This window comes from Dermacentor silvarum, chromosome 8, assembly GCF_013339745.2.
Source record: "Dermacentor silvarum isolate Dsil-2018 chromosome 8, BIME_Dsil_1.4, whole genome shotgun sequence".
NCBI classification, from domain to species: domain Eukaryota; kingdom Metazoa; phylum Arthropoda; class Arachnida; order Ixodida; family Ixodidae; genus Dermacentor; species Dermacentor silvarum.
Window position 1 is genome coordinate 142,124,862 of NC_051161.1, and position 21,617 is coordinate 142,146,478.

Consider the following 21,617-nt stretch of genomic DNA (forward strand, 5'->3'; position numbering starts at 1 on the left):
GATTTGCCACTTTTCAAAGATTATGAAATTTGGATGATCATGACAAGCTTGCACAGTGACTCTACCCCTCCCTTTTTGTTCATCCTCCGTCTGCACAAATGCATGCTACCAGATCGTGACACTTTCGCATCGCACTCACCGTGTAAATCCAAAGCTAGTCGTGACCGGTTGCTCCAAAAACCGATGGTACTGAAGTTTAAAATTGCCATGGGGTGCCAATTGCCATCGGGCGTTTAAAATTGCCAACGGAAGGCGTGTAATACAAGAAGAGACCAATGTGTGTCTACGAACGGCGCCAGAAATGACAGGCTGCCGTATGGTGTGTCACAAAGATGGTGGCCATGAACAATGCTGTTGCTGTCCTGTGCACTCACTTTCGTTTACTAAGCGGTTTGTCGGCTTTCTGAGTGTAATGCAGCTGCTGCGAATAAATCTGCGTCGATTTGGCATGACGCCCGATGAAGCAGTGCTGATTAGGCCTAATGGCCTAGGCACCGTCGCCGTGACGAGAATTTGCCACTGGTTGATGTGGTAACGGGCCGTGAGCTGTCACGGAAGGCTTGCCGCTATGTTTGTGCAGGTGGCTCATGGGTAATTGGTCCCCGAGATCACGTGGGAGAGTTAGAGTAACGGTTTTTCAAGCAGCATGAACATCGTCATCGCGTGTCCAACACGACAGGTGTGCCTATCGACAGCTAATTGGCCCAATCTTCGAACATGCTTTTGCACTTTACAAAATACACGCTCCATTTGTTGCCATTCCCTCAGCCCGCTTTGCGTTATCATTTCAATCGATCCAATCAACCTAAACGAATCTTGTATCGACAGAGGTGACCCCGGCCGATGCGGTGCTGTTTCGCTAATTGCGACGTTCGGGCGCTGTGTGTGCGATCGCGGCATCAGGGCGCTGCGGGAAGCACTCACAGGGACAAAGTTTACTGCTGCGTCAGCCGGGGCATTCCGTCCGCACTGCGCTTGGCGCTCCATTTGCACCGAAAATGAATTAAAATGCTTGCTTGGGCCACATCGAGTACGAGGGGCTTCACAGAGCCGGCGACATGTGGCACTGCGTGGGTCTCTACAATGAATGTATCGAATACTTGAAAAATCGAACAGTAGGTATTCGATAATTGAATTATTCAGATGTTCACTATTCGATTCTACTGGATGATATTTCAGTATTTGCACACCCCTACGAGAAATTATTCGGTATGCCATCATAGCTGCTCTCAATTGCCGTGCGTCTTTCTGCTGTCATCAAACACATGCAATTGCTCGGTTGCATGTGTTCTTGGGCAAACCCCTTGGTTCGTCTGCTAATGCTCCGCAACACTCCAAACTATGCTGGATAGCAAAATGCTTGGCATGGCATTGATTCGCACAGTGTGTGGTGTCTGCATAATTTTTGTTTCTCAGTCATCAAACCTTTTATTTATCAGATTTTCTCCCCAGACTGCATGTATTTGTCACATTTATCTTCCCCTGTTTTCTTTCTTATCCCAGGCCATTTCCTACAGTGCGGCAACACTATCCCGACTTCACCACTCGCGACATTCATCGAAACTACGTCGACTGTGTCCGCTGGCTGGGGAACTTTGTCCTGTCCAAGGTATGGGTGTTGCCAGCAGTAGCGGCAGCATGAGATTCATTACTCCGATTGATGCATACAAACTTGACAAAGGTCTGTATGGATATGCGTTCTGAGTAGCTATGTTAACAAGCTAAGTACAAAAGAAAAAAAGAAAAACTCAGAATATGGTGACCTATGATGCAAGGTGTCCCAGCTATTGCGCACAAAGTTTTTAAAAAAGCAATGCCTTCTATAAGGATGAAACCATGAAAGCATTGACAGTGGTGGCAGTGTTTTCAGTGCTATAGACGCATCCAGTGACTCTGACAGTGACAACTACAGTAGCCGACGGATTTTTCGGACTCCAAAAATTCGGACTTGTTGGATATTCCGGACTTCATAGATGTACCGGCAGGATTCCCATAGAGCTAATGCATTTTCGCGACCGATTTTTCGAACAAATATAAGTGCCAATGTTCGATTTTCCGGACTAAATCGCTCGCTCCGAGCCACGCTACCCGATCTTGGAGGCTGCCATGTTGGATTTTCCGCTGGCTTGGCCAGGCTTGGCTTTCAGTGCCCCCTGTGGTGGGAGGGTTCGAGCCGAGGCGGCCGAGGAGGCAGGCTGAAGCCCGAGGGCCGCGGAGTAAAGACACACGCTCCGAGTCCCCAGCAGAAGTGCCCCCGTTTATTCACAGCACAGCCTTTATATGCTACATCCTATAGAGGGCGCCTCATAATCGGCTTAGCACTCGCGCCCTCTACATCCCCCCTTTTGGGAAAGTAACAGAAAGCAACCCCTTGCTCTCAGGTATACAACGTAATGACAAATGTCTCATGGCACGTTCTACAAGTTCAGCCGCACCGGCGGCCTAACACAACGTCCAGACCGAGTGCGTACAACTGACCCAGGCGGTCTTGAGGGAGTAGCCGGGGCAACCGGTGGCGATGCAACTGGTAGAGGAGTAAGTGCCCTGGGAGTTGGACTGCTGCACACAGGCTCTGGGCGAGTTGGAGTCTGTGGCAGGCTTTCAGATCCTCGTGTCCGTGGACTGGAGCTGCCGAGGTCTAGACCACCTGATGACGGAGACTGCTGCGGAACCAGATGTCTCCGGTTGCGGACGAGAGCACCTGCATCCGTCTGGACCACGTAGGAGCGTGGACGCTGCGCTGGGCTAAGAACAGTGCCAGCACAATCTGTGTCGCGAATCCACACTCTCTCTCCCTCCTCCAGGGGCCGCAAATCTTGTGCAGCATGTCGACGGTCAAAATCTTGACGCTGGCGACGTCGTTGGGTAGTGTCACGCCGGTGGAAGTCGGCAGCGTTAGGTGGTTCTGGAAGCAACGCGGCCATGGGGACCGGAAGGCGAGTCCTGAGGCTGCGCCCCATGAGCAGCTGAGCAGGGCTGTACCCGGTCACGCCAGGTGCGTTGCGGTATGCCAAGAGGGCCAAAGGCCAGTCCGGAGACTTCTTGAAGAGTTCCTTAACCGTCCGCACCATACGCTCGACTTCCCCATTAGACTGCGGGTACCTGGGACTGCTGGTGACGTGGGAGAATCCGTAGCTCTGGGCGAAGACGCGGAATTCTGCCGACGAAAATTGAGGCCCATTATCGCTGACGAGGGTCTCTGGGATCCCATGCCTTGCGAAGACACTTTTGATGATGGAGATCACCGCTGTAGACGTCGTCGAGCGAAGGGACAGCACTTCAGGGTACCTCGAGTAGTAATCTACGAGGAGAAGGTAGTCGGCTTCTTCGTGATGAAATATGTCCCCCCCGACTCGCTCCCAGGGACGGCTAGGCGTCACGGTAGGCAGCAGTGGCTCTGCTCGCTGGACCCGCGTGGTAGCACAGTTGGGACAGTTCTCCACCATTGTCTTGATCTGACTCCCCATGGTCGGCCACCAGACAGCTCCCCTGGCGATGGCGCGGCAACGGTTCACTCCGAGGTGTCCGTCATGGATGAGGGAGAGGACGTGCTTCCGCAGAGAAGCGGGCACCAGCAGGCGTCCACCGCAGAGGAGAAGGCCGTCACCAATACTGAACTCGGCCCGATGAGCCCAGAACTGAGCCATGCTGAGAGGCAGATTCTCTTTCCTAGGCCACCCTTGCTCACAGTACAACTTGAGCTGCGCGCACTCCCCATCTGCAGCCTGGTGAGCTCGGAAGTCGTCGAGGAGGACTGCAAATGTAGGAGGGATAGCACGGAGTGCTTCTTGAACGTACAGCTCCACCTTGTCAACAGCTGGAGTCGCTGGCAGCTGGACGACTGGGTCCCTTGAGAGTGCATCTGCGGTGGCCAGCTGTTTCCCAGGAACGTACTTGACATCAAACTGGTACTGGAGAAGGCGGATGCGGAAGCGCTGGATTCGTGGTGGCATGAGATCGAGATCCGCGGTTCCTAGGAGCTGTACTAACGGCTTATGGTCGGTCTCGAGGGTGAAACGAAGACCCCGAAGAAACTCGTCGAATCGGTTGATGGCCCAGGTGGCAGCCAGTGCCTCCTTTTCGATCTGGCTGTACCTCCGTTCCGTTTCAGTCAGCGCTCGAGAGGCGTATGCAACTGGTCGGCGCTCCCCTGATGGCTGGTCTTGAAGGAGGACAGCACCCAACCCGAAGGAACTGGCATCTGCGGAGACTGTCGTCAACAGTGCAGGGTTGTACCTTGCGAGGCAGATGTCCGACGACAGCATGCTCTTGAGCTTTTCAAATGCTGAAGCCTGCGCTGGTCCCCATGTCCAGGCTGCAAGCTTGTTCAGGAGACTTCTGATTGGCGCAGTCGTTTGAGAGAGGCCCGGGAGGAAGCGACCGACATGGTTGAGCATACCGAGAAAACGTTGGACACCATGAACGTCCTGAGGAGCTGGCATGCGCTGAATGGCGGCCACTTTCTCTGGATCCGGAGTGATGCCATTGGCACCGACGACAACGCCAAGGAACCGCACGCTGGACACGCCGAAAGTGCACTTGGCAGCGTTGAGGGTGACCCCCGCTTGTTGGAGGCGACCAAGGACTGCCTGGAGGCGTTGGTCGTGTTCTTCTGTGGTGCGGCCAAACACAAGGATGTCGTCCATAAGGTTAACAACACCAGCCAACCCTTCCAGCAGGCGAGACATCTGACGCTGGAAGTATTCCGGGGCCGATGTTATGCCGAATGGGAGGCGGCAGTAGCAATACCTGCCAAACGGAGTGATGAAAGTCGTGTACTTCTGGGAGTCGCGCGCCAGGCGTACTTGGTGGAAGCCTGAAGTTGCGTCCAACTTCGAGAAAACGCGTGCGTCACCGAGAAGTCCGAGGGTTTGGTCGACGGTCGGGAGTACGTGGCGTTCACGCAGAACGACTTGGTTGAGTTTGGTCAAATCAACGCACAGGCGGTAACCCCCCGCTGGCTTCGGGACGACGACAAGTCCCGCGCACCAGTCCGTCGGTTCGTCGACGCACCGGATCACGCCCTCCTGCTCCATCTTGTCGAGCTCCTTTTTGACTACGTCTCGTAGCGGTATCGGGATACGCCGGGCTGTGCTGAGGGCATACGGTACCGCGTCAGGCTTGATACGTATCGTGTACTCTTCCGGAAACGTGCCCAGGCCGGTGAAAAGGGCTGGAGGGACTTCACGAGGTGGTGCGTCCGGCAGAGCTGGTGCGACGGCGCCGACAAACTTGACGACCCCAAGGGCAACGATAGCGGGATAGCCGAGAAGTGGCTGCTCTTGTCCCGCAACGACGTAGAGGCGCTCGTTGACTTGCCTGCCTCTCCAAGACAGCGCCGCGTCGAAGGTGCCGAGAAGCTTCAGGGCTTGTTTCCCGGGTCCGAAAAGTTCTTCGCCTCGCGGCTTATCGAGGACGGCTGGGCAGCCGGGAAACGTGCGCGGAACCACCGAGACGTCGGCTCCAGAGTCCACTTGAAGACGAGAGGGTTCCCGTTGACACGCACCTCAACGTACCGCCCGTTGCGGGCCACCGCCGCGACGGAGTGGAGCTCGACGGATCCGAGGCGCTTCCCTGAGCGACATACCGCCGCGAAGTGGCCTCGCTTCTTGCAGTGGTTACAGACCGCTTTGGCCGCTGGACAGTCAGACCGTCGGTGAAACTCGTGACCGCAAAATCCGCATTGCCTACTTAGGCCTAGGCCGCATTTCAAAGCCTCGCCAGCTCTGTTGCTCGAGTGCGAACCGTCGGGTCGGTCACGTGACGCAAAGTCAGCAAAGTTGCCAGAGTCCCGTCTATTGCGTCGTCCGCGTGCACGCTGCGCGGGTTTACGCGAAGTCGCCGCGTCCACGTGAGCTGCCGTAAGCGGTTGCCCAGCGGTGAGGGACAGGCGTTGTCTTTCGCGTTCGGCGTCTTCGTGCTGACGAGCTTGCACGAGTGCGTCGTCCAGGGAAAGGCTCGGAGTGCGGCACAGCTTGTCTGAAAGGCGAGAATCCGCCAAACCCACGACGAAACGGTCGCGAACAAGACGCTCTTCAACGGCAGGTGACGGGTAGTTACACTTGCGTACCATGTTCCGAAGGGCCGTGAAGAAACTGTCGACGGTTTCGCCTGGCTCTTGCGTCCGCTTGTGGAACCGAGAGCTCTCGTACACCTCGTTTACGGGGTGCACGAAGTAGCTTGTGAGCCGCCGGGTGACTTCCGCGTAGGACTTGTACGCTTCTTCATCGGACATGAGAGAACTGAGGACAATGCGTGCACGGGGGCCCATACAGTAGAGGAGAGTCCTAACCCTCGTCTCGTCCGGGGCTGCGTGCATGCCGGTGGCGAAGGCATAGTCCTCAAATTGCCGTAACCAGGGCAGCCACTCGCCGACATCGTCGAAGGGGAACGGAGCGGGACTCCGGAGACTGGCGGCAGCGAGAGCAGGAACTGGAGCGTCTTTGTTAGCCATGGCAAGTCGCGGGAACCACGCATCCCACTTCTGACACCATGTGGTGGGAGGGTTCGAGCCGAGGCGGCCGAGGAGGCAGGCTGAAGCCCGAGGGCCGCGGAGTAAAGACACACGCTCCGAGTCCCCAGCAGAAGTGCCCCCGTTTATTCACAGCACAGCCTTTATATGCTACATCCTATAGAGGGCGCCTCATAATCGGCTTAGCACTCGCGCCCTCTACACCCCCCTGTATAGCCTTCAGGATTAGTAGACGCACGCCCGCTCTTCCTTGGCCGACAAAACGTTCCAAAAAGTGGCACTTGCTTTTTTTTTTGTTCGGTCAGCTCGGCACTATCGTCATATCACTTAAGCTGAATCCGGGGTATTTTTTTGTTTGTTTTTGTTTTTTAAGGTTCGGTTGCGCCGTACGCTGTGTGCGGGTGAAAGCTTGCGAGGGTCAGCCGGCAACCGCAATTTAATCTCATGCACGTGAGAGAGAAAGGCGTCGGAGACGGTGGGTAGTTGCATTCAGCTCTTGCGGCTGCTGCTGACAGAGCTGCCGCGCAGGCACCGTATCTTGAAAGCGATCTGCTATGTGGCCGAAGTGTGTCCCCGCGATCTACGGTGGGTACAAAGGGCGTGCGCCGAGTGCCAGTAGCTTCGTATGCGGCATTTTTTTTTCTTTTTTTTTTTCGACATTCGCGTTGAAGCGAGAGAAGAGACAGCGTGGAGGTCAATTTGCCCGCGGTCATTGAGCGAGATGTGTTCATGTAATCTGTGTGTGCGTGACACCGTGCTTATTCAGTTAGTAAGCGCATATTTACAACTTTATAGGGCCAATAAAACTAACATCCTTACTTCGTATCGCTGTCTATTAATTGGCTATCGCAAACGATGCTCCGCCTTTTGGGCGAAACTGCGACATTTTTCTTAAGCCGCTCTAAGCCTCATAATTTTTTTCTCTTGGGGGGGGGGGGGGGGCGAGTTTTTTGGACTGTTCGGTTTTTTTGGACTGCTCGATTTTTCGGACTATTTTTCAGTCCCTGCGAAGTCTGGAAATCAGTCGGCTACTATATCACTGACTACGACGATAGTTTTGATACGGTGTGGCGGTGAACGAATTTGGATTTATTTATTTATTTACAGAATACCTGCGTTGCTCGAAGGCATTATCGCAGGGGGGGGGGGGGGGCAGTTAGATAAAGATATGTTAAATCATTCACAGAAATAAAGAATAAATACACAATGCAAACTAACATCAAGGTGGAACATACAATGAGTCAACATTTTCAGGCGTAATAGAAAATTTAAACAAAGTTAAGGCAGTAATGCATTGTCACAAACACAGGCGCGAAAAAAAATCATGATTATCAGACACTGAAACACATTCTTCCGGCAACAAATTCCAGTCTTTCGCCGTATGTGGAAAGAATGATTCAGCAAATGATTCAGCATTCGGTTAGTATTGCAGGTGTATTCACACACCTTCTTTAAGTGGTCGAGTCGATTCGAGACATAAGTTGGCTCCGATAGGTAGTTGCGGCTATCAATGCCTGTTTGATTATAGAAGATACGGTGGAAGAACTTGAGTCTCAATTTTTTTCTTCTGGTGATTAACATTTCCCAGCCCAGCAATGCTTCTATTTCAGTGACACTATCGAACGGGTTGTAACTATTGGAGACGAAGCGTGCAGCCTGATTTTGAAGTTTTTCTATTACTTGAATTAAATAGTCCTGATATGGGTCCCAAATCATAAAGGCGTATTCGAGGATAGATCTTACATGCAAAAAATAAAGTGTTTCTTTAACATCTTTGGATGCTGATTTAAAAGTTCTACGAATAAAAAACAACATTTTACTTCCCTTAGATATTGAATGCTGAATGTGTACGTTCCATTTAAGTTTCGATGTGAAGTAAACGCCAAGGTACTTGCACTCTGAGACGCTGATGGGTGAAGCCTGCCGCCAGTGCCTCTTGGTTTTACATTTGTCTATTTTCAGACAAATGTTCTGAATTTACTATGAAAAAAAATGCAAGAAACGTACTAACCGGGTAAACATACGATGAGCCGTCACAAAAAAAATTTCAGACTCAACTGTAGTCGACATCTACGTAATGCGAAGCGTTGCACTAATAGTTGCAGCACGAGATGCCGACGCGTGCCACAGGCGAGCGATTATTGTGAGGAAGATGCCGTTGCAGGCAGCTACAATTCTCGATCACGCACGCCTTGTGCCTTTTCTTGTTTATATGGGATTTAGCGGCTGTAAAATGTATCATAAGATTGCAGTTTAGCAATTTATTGAACATTGGTGCCGAAAGGTCGTGTTTTCCAGAAACGTATTAACTAGTAAAAAAGAAGTGTAACTGGATTGGCTAATTCTTTGTTGTATTCTCGATCGCTAACATTGGTGCTGGGAAAGTGTGCATAATGTGATCGTATCAACGAGGTTCTACTGTATATTTCGAATCTGCAAAAAATTTTCTATCCAGATGTTGTCCAGATGTGCAATAAAAAGTGTCATTTTCTGAATGCATTTCTAGATTTTTTGTCGACTTATAAAGGGGTAAAAAGTTTACTCATTACAACTTAGAAGCAATACAATAAATGCCGGACGCTTCTTTAGGTTGCTGCTAACATACACAGGGTGTCTACCAACCGGGAAAACCGGGAAAACAGGGAATTCTCAGGGATTTTGAATATTCTGGAAAAACTCAGGGAAAACTCAGGGAATTTGTGCCTCTATCAGGGAAAATTACTGTAGGGATGGGCGAATATAGGGTATTGACGAATATTTCATTGAATAATTCTATGTTCGTTATTCGCTTCGATTCGAATTCATGGATTCAATATTTTCGAATTATTCAGCGGTCCCGAGTAGGCAGCCAAAAGCCACGGACGGTCGGTGCACATCTCGGAGGCTATGCTTCACGTCATGGCTGCCATACATCAACCATAAATCTCGAAGGCTATATGTTTTTGCATTAAAGAGCCTGAAATGTGCGACGCCGAAGAGCAGAAACGGCGCTAGCGCACAACCGAAACGAAGCGGCGGAGTCCGCACAGCTATAGTCAGCAGCGGAAATCGTACGTGAATGACAGCAACGACGGAACGCTTCGTGCCTATTTGTGCCTTTATTGCGTTTACCGCGGGATTTCATAGTCGCCACCCATCATCGCATCGATAGCTGCCGCGGTTTCTTTCGCAGCGGTTTCGTTTAGTTTCGTTTGACTCAATACGCACGTCGGCCCCGTGCCTAAAGAGCTGCGTAGTGGCCATCCATGATCGCATAGATAGCGACCGCGATTTCGTCTGAAGTTGTTGCAGTGAACGGTAGTTTCGTTCTGACTCGGTGCGTGCGTCCGCCGGGTACGTCCACACTAGCGGCAAGGTGCCGCGCGTCAGCGCCTTGCCGCGAAGTCCACCGTGGCAATCGCGTCTCGCCGCGCGGCAGCGCGATATGATCTCGCGCGCTCTCGGAACGCGGAATCACCGTGAGCGAAAAGGGTGCGATGGGACAGCGTCCAGAAATCCCTCTATAAAACCGCGAGAGACGACAATCGTCGATTGATAACCCGGCGCGGAGCGGTGGAGGTCCGGTTGCCATTGGCTCCGTGACGTCACCCTCGTCGCTCTCGGCACACTCGGCAAGCCTTTCGTAAAACCCCCGATTCCTGCCGCTTTTTCCGCGCTCGTCATGATGCGTTGCCGCTCGCGGCATGACGCGGGCGTTTTTGCCTCTATCGTGGCCATACCCTTAAGCACCGCAAAGTCGCCGTTCATAATCGTGTCGATAGCGGCCGCGGTTGCGACAAGCAGGTTTGTCTCGGGGCAAAGCTGTCGAGGATGAAGCGCACCGGCTACATCACGATGGACGTGCGATCCGTTGGCGTTGAGCTTACTGGCGAAAAAATTATCGGGATGTGCGCGCGGTAGTGCAAAGCGTGTCGCAAATGATGGCGCGCGCCGCAGCCGTGCTGCGAAGGAAGTCGCGAGGCCTCGATCGCCGCTGCGAGAGCCAATCAGTCACGAGATGACGAGAATTGCAGCTTCCGCACTGCTTTTGTCCTAAATAGCGAAAGGATTTGCTCATCCATTATACTAATAAAATCGTGCTGACGTAGTAAGCATTTGCTTATTGTTTTCTGCATACCCTGATAATTCGGACATTTTTTTTTCAATCCCGTGAAATTCGAATTAACTAGGTTTTGCTGTAATATGTGATATATACTGTTCAAACTATTCGATTCGAAACTATTTGACCAAATCACTATTCGCTTCGAACCTCAAATCCACTATTTGCCCGTCCCTAAATTAGCTGTAATTTAATTGAAAGGGAACAAAAGTTGCGGCAATGGAGGGAGGGAGGGGAGGCGACGTTTAGCTGCGCCACCAAATGTGTATTTATATAAAAATGTGGTGAGGCGAGAAGGTGGTAAAGACTTCGGACGCTGCTCGACGAGTGTCCCGTTCTGATCTCGTCGAAAACTTCCGAGCCGCCCCCAGAGGCACAGGCAACATCACCAGCGTCGTGCGCGTTCGGTAGGAACGCGGGCAAAACGCCGACGGCGTCGACAACAGTTCGGCACATTGCTGGTGCTGCTGCATGTCTAAGTTTATACAGCTGATAAAACTACTATCCTTACTCCGTATAGCTCTCTACTAATTTGCTATCGCAATTGATGCTTAGCATTTTTTTTAACATACTTACTAAAGAGTGACAGCATCAGGCAACATGGTGTCAGCCCATCTTGATGTAAAAGAAGTTCCGTTTCACTCAGGGAATTTAGCAAAATCACTCAGGGAAAACCTGGAAAACTCAGGGAATCTGAAAATGTCAACTTGGTAGACACCCTGATACAGTTAGTTTAATCTATATTACAGGCATCACCTTTTTCTTGTGGTGTGTGAAAACGCAAATAATACAAATCAAATAGTACAAATAATTTGATTCAGAAATTGAATATCTACTGTGTACAGTGAAGCCTCGATATAACAAACTGCGATTTAGCGAAACCTCTGGTGTAACAAACTATTTTCGTTTCCCGATCTTAGCTCTATAGAAAGCTATGTATTTTATTTTTCACGGCTTAACAAAGTAATTTCTAGACATGGTTTTGATGTAACAACATTTCCAACTATTTCAAGCATTTACTTGGACCTTTCATGGCTATAAATCTAGCAAGAAACTAAATATGTTGGCCGAGGCAGGAGTCATTATTCGCACGTGCCATTCTGCATAAAGAGTTCGAGCAGCAAAAATTCCATTGTGAATGGGGTAATCAGGTCGCTCGAAGTGCGTGTGCAGGAATGTGGTGTGAAGGAAACACTGCTGCATCATCTGTCGCATGGGTAAAGAACTTGGGAAGGCCACGGGCCATGCGGCAGTTCGAAGTAGTAGTAGCCAATCTTGAAGCCATGCTTATGTAGTGCGGAGTAACGGTAGCCAATCTCAAAGGCCATGTCTTGTATGTTAAAGGCACCGAAAGCAATTTTCAGAGCCGGAAAAAAATGTATTGTCCGCCATGTCAGAACCTTGGCAATAGTTTCGTCAGTGCAAGAGGGCAGGGGGGTGAGCCTGCGAAACGTGATCAAGCGTATGCTGGGGGAGGCTATGAAGGTAGGTGGCCTAGAGTGAAAGGGGGGCTGTAGCCCCCCTTTCACTCTAGGCCACCTACTTTCAAAGCCTCCCCTTTTATAGTTTATAACCTTCAAAGCCTACCATTTATAGTTTATCTATATTACCGAAGTTTTCTGTTTTTCCTTTGTATAATTATTTTTTTTGTTACCATAATATTATGCTTATTGTGTCGCTCCTACTTGCGTTATTTATACATTATACCGTGCGCTGTCATCTGATTATTATTCTTGTTTTCCTTTCTCCTTTTTGTATAATTATCTGTATCTTTAGCCCCTCCCCTCTGTAATGCTTCATTGTAAGCCCTGAGGGTACTATAAATAAATAAATAAATAAATAAGTAGCCCAGCCATGGTAGCGCACTACCATTCGTGCAGCTGATTGCATGCGCCGCCTGCACCACGTCTGGAGGTAATCTCCAGTGGGTGCAAAGCCTGGGCGAGCCAAGATAGCTGGTGGCTGCATGTGCACAGTCTTCCTGCACACCTAATGCTGGAGGTCACATGATCACAAGTTTTGGAGACGAAGCGACAGGCACATTTGCTCCCCTCTGTTTGCACTAGTCATCACGCCAGCATCGTGACAGCCAGTGTTTGCAGAGATCTCTTCATGTTTGCCAGTGTGCGCGTGACACCATGCTTAGTAATTTAATTAGTCAGTGAATGTTTACTTGCACAAACTTGCCTTGGGCCTTTTGATTTGAGAACTTATGACATGCAGCAAACGACACCGAACCCTACAGTGAAAAGGCACCCGCTCTTTACTGTCTGCAAGGACCGCATGCAGCGGCGCTGAGTCACGTGATGCGCAGTCTCCGCCTTTGCCTGTTACACAGATTGGCCATAACAAGCTGACAATAACACACAACCACTACCTGCCATAAAAACAAAATATTCCTTCTGTTTTCTGGAAGAAATCTGGAAAGCAAAGCTTTTCTAAGCAATAGAAAATTGCCATTGAGCCCCTCACCAGGTCTGGCCCTTTTGAGCTGAAAAGCGCAGTGCATACAGTGCGCGCTAACGTTCATATCTGCAAAGTATTACCCCACTACATGCCCCGAAAAGAGCTGAAATTTCAAACTAAACTCCGTGTGCCCTTCGCCTCGCGGGCACTGCGCTCCCAGCCGGAGAGTTGATGTTAGTTGCACAAGTGCACCTGCGTAAATGGCAGTGCTGGGACGTCACACACAGTGACATGTGACTTCGAGAATTATTCAGCGCAACATCAGTTATTTTTTTCATGTGTTGCTTTAATGGACAAATTAGAGTTTAGAGAAATAATAAGACATACAAACCGAATGTCTGCGTGTCCTTGTTTTACTTCGTACCGTAGCAAGACAGATATCCTTGCATTTCGTCTGCTTGTTCCCACGTCGGGCTGTCAGACACACACAGAATGACAGTATGTCACTCTCTCCCATGTTCCAGCGCGTGATCATGCTCTTTTACCCGCTCGCGTCTACCTAAGTGTTCACGTTGCACTGCCTTACCATACTGCTAGTTGGGGCCATCGTCCCTGACAGTGGTTCCAGCGGTAGGACGACGTGGTGTATCGCGGTAGGGATCCATTGGCCGGGCCAACCTCGCAAAACGTGCGCGCACTGAGGGATCCATTTTGCAGAAGCAGCCAGACAACAACGCAGGTGTTCTTATGCACAGCTCACAAGATTGTGCACGCTTTGCAGTACGTAGATGTCAACTACAGTCAAGGCTGCCAAAATTTTTTAGTGAATTCGGATCATAAGTTCTTCCAGTTGTATGTTTATCAAGCATGTCTTTTTCTAATACAGTTAAACCTGGATATAACGAAATTGACAAATTCCCGAAAAAGTTTGTTATAAAGAGGTTTTCGTTATATGCAGGTTCGGCACGAAACTTCGAAAAAGAAACGCTTACCATGTTTACTCGATTCTAACGCGCCCTTAATTGTAACGCGCACCCATTTTCCGTTTTCGTCGAGGCACTCATCCTTGGAATGTCACACCAGGTATCGGATGCGTGGACACGTGTCGTTTCGCACAAGCGCGAGGCATCGGAAACGAAGAGCGACCATCACGATGGCGTTGTAGCGTCGTGTAGTGTTACAGTAGAACCCCGCTGTTACGTTCCCGGGGGCTGCGTTTTCCCGGCTGTTCGTTTTCGGCCGGTCCCGGCACAGCTCCCATAGAACCCAATGCATTAATAACCCCGGTGTTGCGTCGCAACTGTGGGACCGTTCCCGCATCATACGTTGTGAACTGCCACCCTGCGCCGGCCCGAGCGGCCATTTTGACTTTTCATGTCGCTTGGCTTGGTGGCTTGACGATGGCATTGGCTGCCCAAAGTGCCGGGGGCGACAACTATGACGTATTTTCGGTTTCCACCAGAAAAAGTATGGCCCTTGAGATCCGTATTTGCTTCATAAAGATGGTGTCTATGACGCGTTGTGGCCCTAAAATTGGTTTTGGCTCATAGATATTCTGTATAAGGTCCCAGGACGATAACGCAGTCGCCGCGCGCCATATGCTGTATGTGCGAGTGAAAACGTGCGAGGGGAGCCGACGACCGCATCTAAATCTCGCGCGCGCAAGAGCGCGCCTTGTTCCGTTGCGCTCGAGGCACCGGCGAGGGAGCGACGGGGGAGGGATAGTGGGGCGGCGTTGTACTGTACTCTGGCATCAACTGCGTACTGCGCGGCGGCGTGCGGTCGCGCAAGTCGTATCTTGAAAGCGATCTGCATTGGGGCAAAGTCTAACAGTGTAGGTGCGTCGGCGGCTCGTAGCTTTGTGCGTGCTGTGTGTTCTCGGCGCTCAGTTTGCGTTGAAGCGATAGACAACAGCACGAAGGTCACTTCTCTCGCTTCTCCAGCAGCGCTTCCACACGCCGCCAGCGTTTGACAGCGCGTGTCCGCGCTCATCGAGTGTGATGTGTCACAGCGTGTACCAGCACGTCGGCAACGTCAACTGGAAAAGGAGAGAGTGCCGGCTTGGTGGGCTAGGCCAGCTGGAGCAAGCAGCAGAATCAGGTGTGAATGAAGGGAGGGGGAAAGGTCACGCCCGCGGCGGCAAGATCGCCGGGTCGAGGGATGCAGGCCTGCCTCGCACACGCACGCATGCACGCACACGTGCGCTCGCTTCGCATTCCATGGCGGCGGACAAGGTGCTTCCGGTTGCCGCTCGCGCAAAAATGACAATATTTGGGGCGAAATCTCTAGGTTGTCGGAGGGGGAAATTCGTTATATCGAGGGGGTCTCATGCTGCCACTTCATTACGTAGAGGTGTCAAATACATGTGCTTCTATGGAGTAATGGCGGGGAATAAAAAAACTTCGTTATATCCAGGAATTCGTTATATGGAGGTTCGTTATAAGCAGGTTTAACTGTATGTATGAACGAGGTTCTACTGCATACATGTTGATTCCCAGGTGACTAAGTTACTGATAGCTAGCAACATTCTTGCTACGTATAATGAGCAGACTCATGAGCATGTGCGGCACCATGTTTCTTTTGCATAACATTTGTAAGTAGTATAAGACTTTATGATAACTTTTCTGATATTTAATATTTGATTCAATATTTAGCTTCTTTTTATTATTGATCTGGCTTGGTATTTGATCCGGAATCTACTATTCCATATTCACATACCCCTACATTCTTCTTTAACATTGTGCATGATAGCTTGGACATCTAGTAGCTGGTACCGGGTGTTTCGCATAACTTGAGCCAAGGATTAAAGAAAGGGGGTAAACTTCATCTGGGTGAAATCATCATCATATTGTTTGCTGTTGTGTGGTGCTCCTCAGAGTATATTTTTATATTCCGCTTAACTAATTAACTAAGATGAATTATGAAAACAAAATTCCATATTGCCTATAGGGCCAAGTGTGTTTCATTACATTGCAGAAGAAGTTTTCAGAACCAACCGATCCAGTTCTTTGTGGCAACGTACCTCTTGCATGATCCTTTCATCTGGCTTACTGAAGCCTGCAAGATATGCAAAAAACAACATGTGTCTGTGCTCTTGTGCTATTGTTGTACTATTGCAGTGTTCTCAACCGTGTTACAAGCTAACAAATCATAGTTCATTGCATGTTTTTAGCATACTTTTTTTTTCAGCTGTGTTGAACATAATAATGTTTAACCGATCTAATACATATTAATGTATTTGACCGGTTTGTAGTCATTGCTGATGTATGTGCATTGCTCATGTTTTTGCTTGCATCTATGGAATGTTAAGGTGCCATCCGCTATGCATCATGTTTCGAGATTACGGTGCTAATAGTGATGGTGCTTTTTATGGTGTTGCACCGTGTGAGGCCTTGTGCAAGCTGTCCTCATTTGTTTTGCAGTCATGCGAGAACTGCATTGTGTGCTGGAAGCCCGGCCTGTTGGAGCAGCTGGACGTTCGGCACACGGACACCAATGTGACGGTGCTGCACCGATTCGAGTACCGCGAGTGCAACATCTGGTTCATGCGCTTCTCCATGGACTTTGAGCAGAAGGCGAGTGTTGCTGCTTGCGTTTTCCTTACAGTTGACCTCATTCACGTTCTTTGTGATGCTCACTCGTGAACGTCTGTGACTATTAGTGCAATACCACACTCATCAGCGAACTCGCTGCTAATTTCCTTCGTTCCTTCCCTCCTCTCTCCCTGTCATCTTTGTGTTCCCCTTTTGCATTCCCTCCACCCGGTGTAGGGTAGCCAACCAGAGGTTATTCTGGTTAAGCTCCCTGCCTTCTGCATTGCTGTTTCCTCCTCACTCGTCATTTTGTTTTCTTTCTCTCTCTCCCTCTTGCAGATTCTTGCACTGGGGAACCAGGTAGGCAAGACTTACGTCTGGGACATTGACGTGGACGACCCCACAACTTGCAGGTTGGTTATTGTAGACAGCTTTAGCTTATCGTCACTTACGCTCTACTTGCCTCACATTTCATGTGCTCAGGCACTGCAGAGAACTGCGTTGACTTCATGGTTTTGATAATCGGTGCTGCAGCAGAGCAAGGGCACTCTTACTTTCATTGCTGCCGCTGAGCTTTGTGCACTAGTGCATGTGCATTAGTGTTCTGGCTAAGTGGCTGTGTGCAGATTGTTGGGATACGCGAGCCTGAGTGGAGCTGGCAGTAAACACCAAGCTAAACATGTGTAGGTATCATGTGCTTGCAGTCTTTTCAGTGGGCTAAGCATTTTCAGTGTTATTATGTTGAAATGAGGTGATCGTGGTCACAGTTACCATTAGAAAAATACAGAAACAGTGCGACACAGGGCAAGTATCAGGCCATAGCTGTTGATGTAAAAGACATACTATTTGTTACCAAGTAACTTGATTCTAGAGGAAGTTGGTGATTGAATTGAAAAGCACGGGGTAGTTAGGTTTCAAAATGCTTGTGGAACGAGTGTCGGCAACTTCATGGAAATGCTCACCTACTACCTAAATTCCACCTTCATTTGTCATGACAATAAGCTTTTAATTCAAAATCAGGGAGTGTGTATAGGTTCGTGCTTGGCACCCGTACTTAGCGATATTTTGTTGGCTCGCTATGACAGGGGATTATTAGCTAGCCTACAGCAGACAACCGTAAGAATATTCCGCTTTGTTGATGATTTTTTAGTACAGTCGAACCCGGGTATATCGAACTCGCCAAAAACGTTTATTAGTTCGATATATGACTTAATTCGATATAGGCCCGCTATAGGATTTGATGACGCAAAGGCACATACCAATAAGAAAAGTACTTTATTAATATGATGGCTTACTTGCGTGCCCTACTTTGGAAGAAATAGTCCTGGATTTTCTTCTGTTTCGACGACTTCACTGCCTGCGACAGCACGCACACCTCCACGTTGTCCAACGAGTCGGAGCAGCTGAGGCCGCAACCTTCTATATTCACGCAATAGCGCCGGACCAACGCAAGTGCACTAATCACTTCGGAGGATGTAGGCAACGGGCCATCGTCAATTTCCTTATTGCTGTCGCTTTGGCTCGTGGTCGGTACGACGTCTGCCTCTTTGCACAAGCCATGACGACAGCGCGCCAAGAAAGTTCACAGAGCGCCAACAGGCAAAACCACCAGCACGGACCACGCTGAATGAGGACTCGAGGAAAAGAGGCAGCAGCAGGCACACAAGCATAAAGAAAGAAAAAATGGCGCTCACTTGTACCGCCTCCGCGCCTCGGAGAAAGCACGACGGCCTCTGATTGGCTGTAAGCGCTGCGAGCAGGCCAGGGTCATTTTTTGCAGGGGGGTGTTCGCCCGTGCACAGCCGGGTCTAAACCACTTTTTCTAGGGTGGCACCGGCAGTTTTCCCCGCCACCGCGAGGGAAAGCCAACTTGCTGGGGCACTTTTGAGGCACATGGAGTTTGATATATCGGTTGTCATTGCTATTTTCGTTCGATGTAACAGTAACTTTTGCTATATATTCTCAATGTAAATTTACCGTGTTTAGAAATTGTTCGATATACGGGATAATTTGATATAAACGGGTTCGATATAGTCGGGCTCGACTGTATTCTATCCAGTTCACCCTTGTGGCGCGGAGTTAACCTCCAAGACAATTGTGGATGCCTGCAGTGAAATAACGAAAGATTTTGTATTGACAACGGAGAAGCCAATCAAGGAGGGTTAAGGTTCTTAGACACTGAAATTGTTTTTAAGCCTCGTCAATGTGCTGGAGCTACTCGCCTTGCTCAAAGAAAGGGCATCTCCCGTTCTCGTCCGTACACTCCAAACTCGTAAAACGAGGCATCGCTAAGGCTTGTTTGCGGGCCGCTCTCATGCATTCGTGCGAGCACTCTGTTGAACAGAGCTTTTCAACACAAGTCAGCCGACTAAAACTCGCAGGCTACCCAACTAGCGTGTTGTGCAGCGTTGCTGCCTGGTGAAAGAGTTAAAGAATACCGGAAAACAAACTCTGCAGTCACAGCCTTCGAAATCTAGGATTGCTGTCGTTCCATATGTATATACCGTGTTTCCCATAACATTATGAAAATTGCGGCTAAGGCAGGAGTGAGGGTTATGTGCAATGCCCCTAACAAACTGAGCGGGTTGTGCAAAATAGTCAACGAGGTGGATACCGTCGCGCGAAAGAACTGCTCTACGAAGCATGCCTGCAAGTTCATTGATTGTACAACGCAGGTCGTATATAGAATTCCGCTCACATGCAACCGTTGCTATATCGGGCAAATGGGGAGATGCATCAACGATCGCCTGCGCGAGCATGCTGCTTCACTAAAAGGCAACCCATACAGTCATCTGGCTACCCATTGTAATATGTGTGGTCGCAGCCCAATCTTTGAAGAGGGCAAAATAATTAGAAGATATCGTGAACAGCGCATGCGTGAAATCTTTGAGACTTTTTGCATATTCACAAGTGGTGCTGCATGCGTCAGTTCTGCGTCCCTCACACTGCCAACAAAACAACTGGATTGTCCTTGGTGGCTAACGCTTATCCTTCTTTTTCGTTCTCTTTTTCTTTCGTTTGTTTGACCTTCAATGATGTCTTTGTATGCCGCTTCTGGAAATAAAGCATTTGATTGTTATTCAGTGCCCTGTCCTGTGTTCTTTACTTGTCCTGTGTCGCGCTGTTTCTGTATTTTTCTAATGATGAACCAACCAGCCCCTTTGAACAAGCTGTTAACAGTTACCATATTTACCCGAACCCAACGCGTACCTTTTTTTCCGAGAAAATAGGTCCCGAAAATTGGCTATGCGTTACAATCAGATATGAAACCAAAATCGCGTTTGCGGTGTTCGCAACAGTCTACAGTCAGAGCCGTCAGACACAGCGTCATTGTCATCACAAAATGGCAACAGATCACAATTTTGTGACGGTTGCTGTCAATTCAGTTTGGGCCAATGTGCACATTGAGTCGGAAGGAACCTGTCGTTTGCAACAACCGCTGCAGATGGAACCTTGGTCGCTCGATGCTGTGTTCCTTCAGCAATGCAGTGCCACACACAGTGGTAAATGCAAGAATAAAGGCAATAATAAAGCCAATAAAGGCACGAAGCATTCCTCTCGGTCCCCCACGGTGATGATTATCGTGATGCGGACTCCACCTCTACGTTTCAGTTGCATGCTAACCCAGGTATTGCTCTTTTGCATCGCACCTGTACAGCGATCTGTACGTCGCAGTGCACCAAGGGTTGTGGGAATTAACCCGTGTGCAGCCAAATACGTCTGAATTAATTTGATGGCATTAAATAATACATACACCTGCCGGGACGAGGCGACGAGCCTGAATTATCCGATTTTCCGAAATAACAAGGTTTTACTGTAGCCAAACGTTTCTAGAAAGCTATTTGCCTTAATAATCGTTTGAGGGTAGATTTTTTTCGCCAGATGTGACCCCCCTTTCCCCGCCCCCCAGAGTTGCTTTTTTTATTGCAGATTTGCAGTCTTCAGAGTGCTCTATTTTGAAAAAAATTTACCGTAATTTTTTGGTGACCATAAAGTGATAAAAAATATATTTTCCGTACGTACATGTGCATTGTTTATTCATGAATACAGATGGGCTTGCATAAATACTTACCAAGAATTTAAAAAAGTATATACACTGGAATAGATATATTCTGATTTGGCACTTGGGCAGTAGGCTGCATCGAAGGGATCACCACTCCACTCACTTGCAAGAGCAACCTGCTCGCATGTCAGTAGTGTGCATAAATTGAGCTGTGTATGTGACTGCACACAAGAAAACTTGGTGCTTGTGCGCCTTTCAAAAAAAAAAGAAAAAAAAGAAATCTGTGAGAAACTTGCAGTAATCCTTCGTCCTATTTCCAACAAGGGGCGGGCAATCAGTTTTCGTGAGTCTCAAGAAATGGAATGCTGGCATGGTAGCATTGTTCATATACAGAGGCATTGCTTGTAAATACGTGAACAGATGTCATCGCACCCCTGTGAGCAACAGACGAACAAGCATCTAGCTGTGACCCTTTAAGAGATTAGAAACCAGATAAGACATCAATTTTTGTGAACGTGATAAATTGAAACAGCCTGCGACACGAAGCCAAAATTAACTGCTGTGCGCAAGCGCGAGCAATTGCTGACGCACTGGCATAAGGAAGCTTTTGAATTAAAACAAAAAGACTACAGGGCGAAAAAAACAAAGTTTCTTGTAACTACACAGCTTGCAGCACTTGCTGGGCAACAGAGAGTTGAAAAGTTAGTCTGTTTTTCAAACATATAGATGGCGTCGTAAATATACGGAATCGACCATTTGGGATTTGTTCGCGGCACCATATATTTACGTGTTTTACCCTCAAAGGGTTAGAGGAATGATGCACTTGATGGCATATATTTGTTACAGTGAGGACATTTAGGTAGCATTTGTTATTTCATTGCATAATTCCGTAGGGAATATAGCCATTAACCCTTTTACCCCCAAATTAATTCCAGAAAACTGTACCCAATTTCCCAATTTTCTTTATGTTGTCATAATTTTTTCTATGTCATTCTGCTTCTGAGAATGTTTTACTTGATTGGTTTCTGGTTAGAACTAACACAAAATAAAAAAAGGGAAGAAAAGCTGCTCAAGACGGCAGCTTACCTTTGCACCAGCACCTTT

General features: G+C 49.0%; 1 protein-coding gene and 1 pseudogene across 4 annotated transcripts in view; one reads left to right on the plus strand and one right to left on the minus strand.

Moving 5' to 3' along the window:
* LOC119461739 (polycomb protein eed) overlaps window positions 1-21,617 on the plus strand; it is a 208,630-nt gene that overhangs the window by 30,172 nt on the left and 156,841 nt on the right. For all 4 annotated transcript variants that reach the window (XM_049672080.1, XM_037723113.2, XM_049672079.1 and 1 more), the window contains exons 9-11: window positions 1,504-1,609; window positions 16,400-16,552; window positions 16,850-16,923. In XM_049672080.1, coding sequence (XP_049528037.1) covers window positions 1,504-1,609; window positions 16,400-16,552; window positions 16,850-16,923 — 333 coding nt within the window. The remainder of the gene's footprint in view (window positions 1-1,503; window positions 1,610-16,399; window positions 16,553-16,849; window positions 16,924-21,617) is intronic.
* On the minus strand, window positions 2,152-3,071 carry LOC125947410 (uncharacterized; annotated as a pseudogene).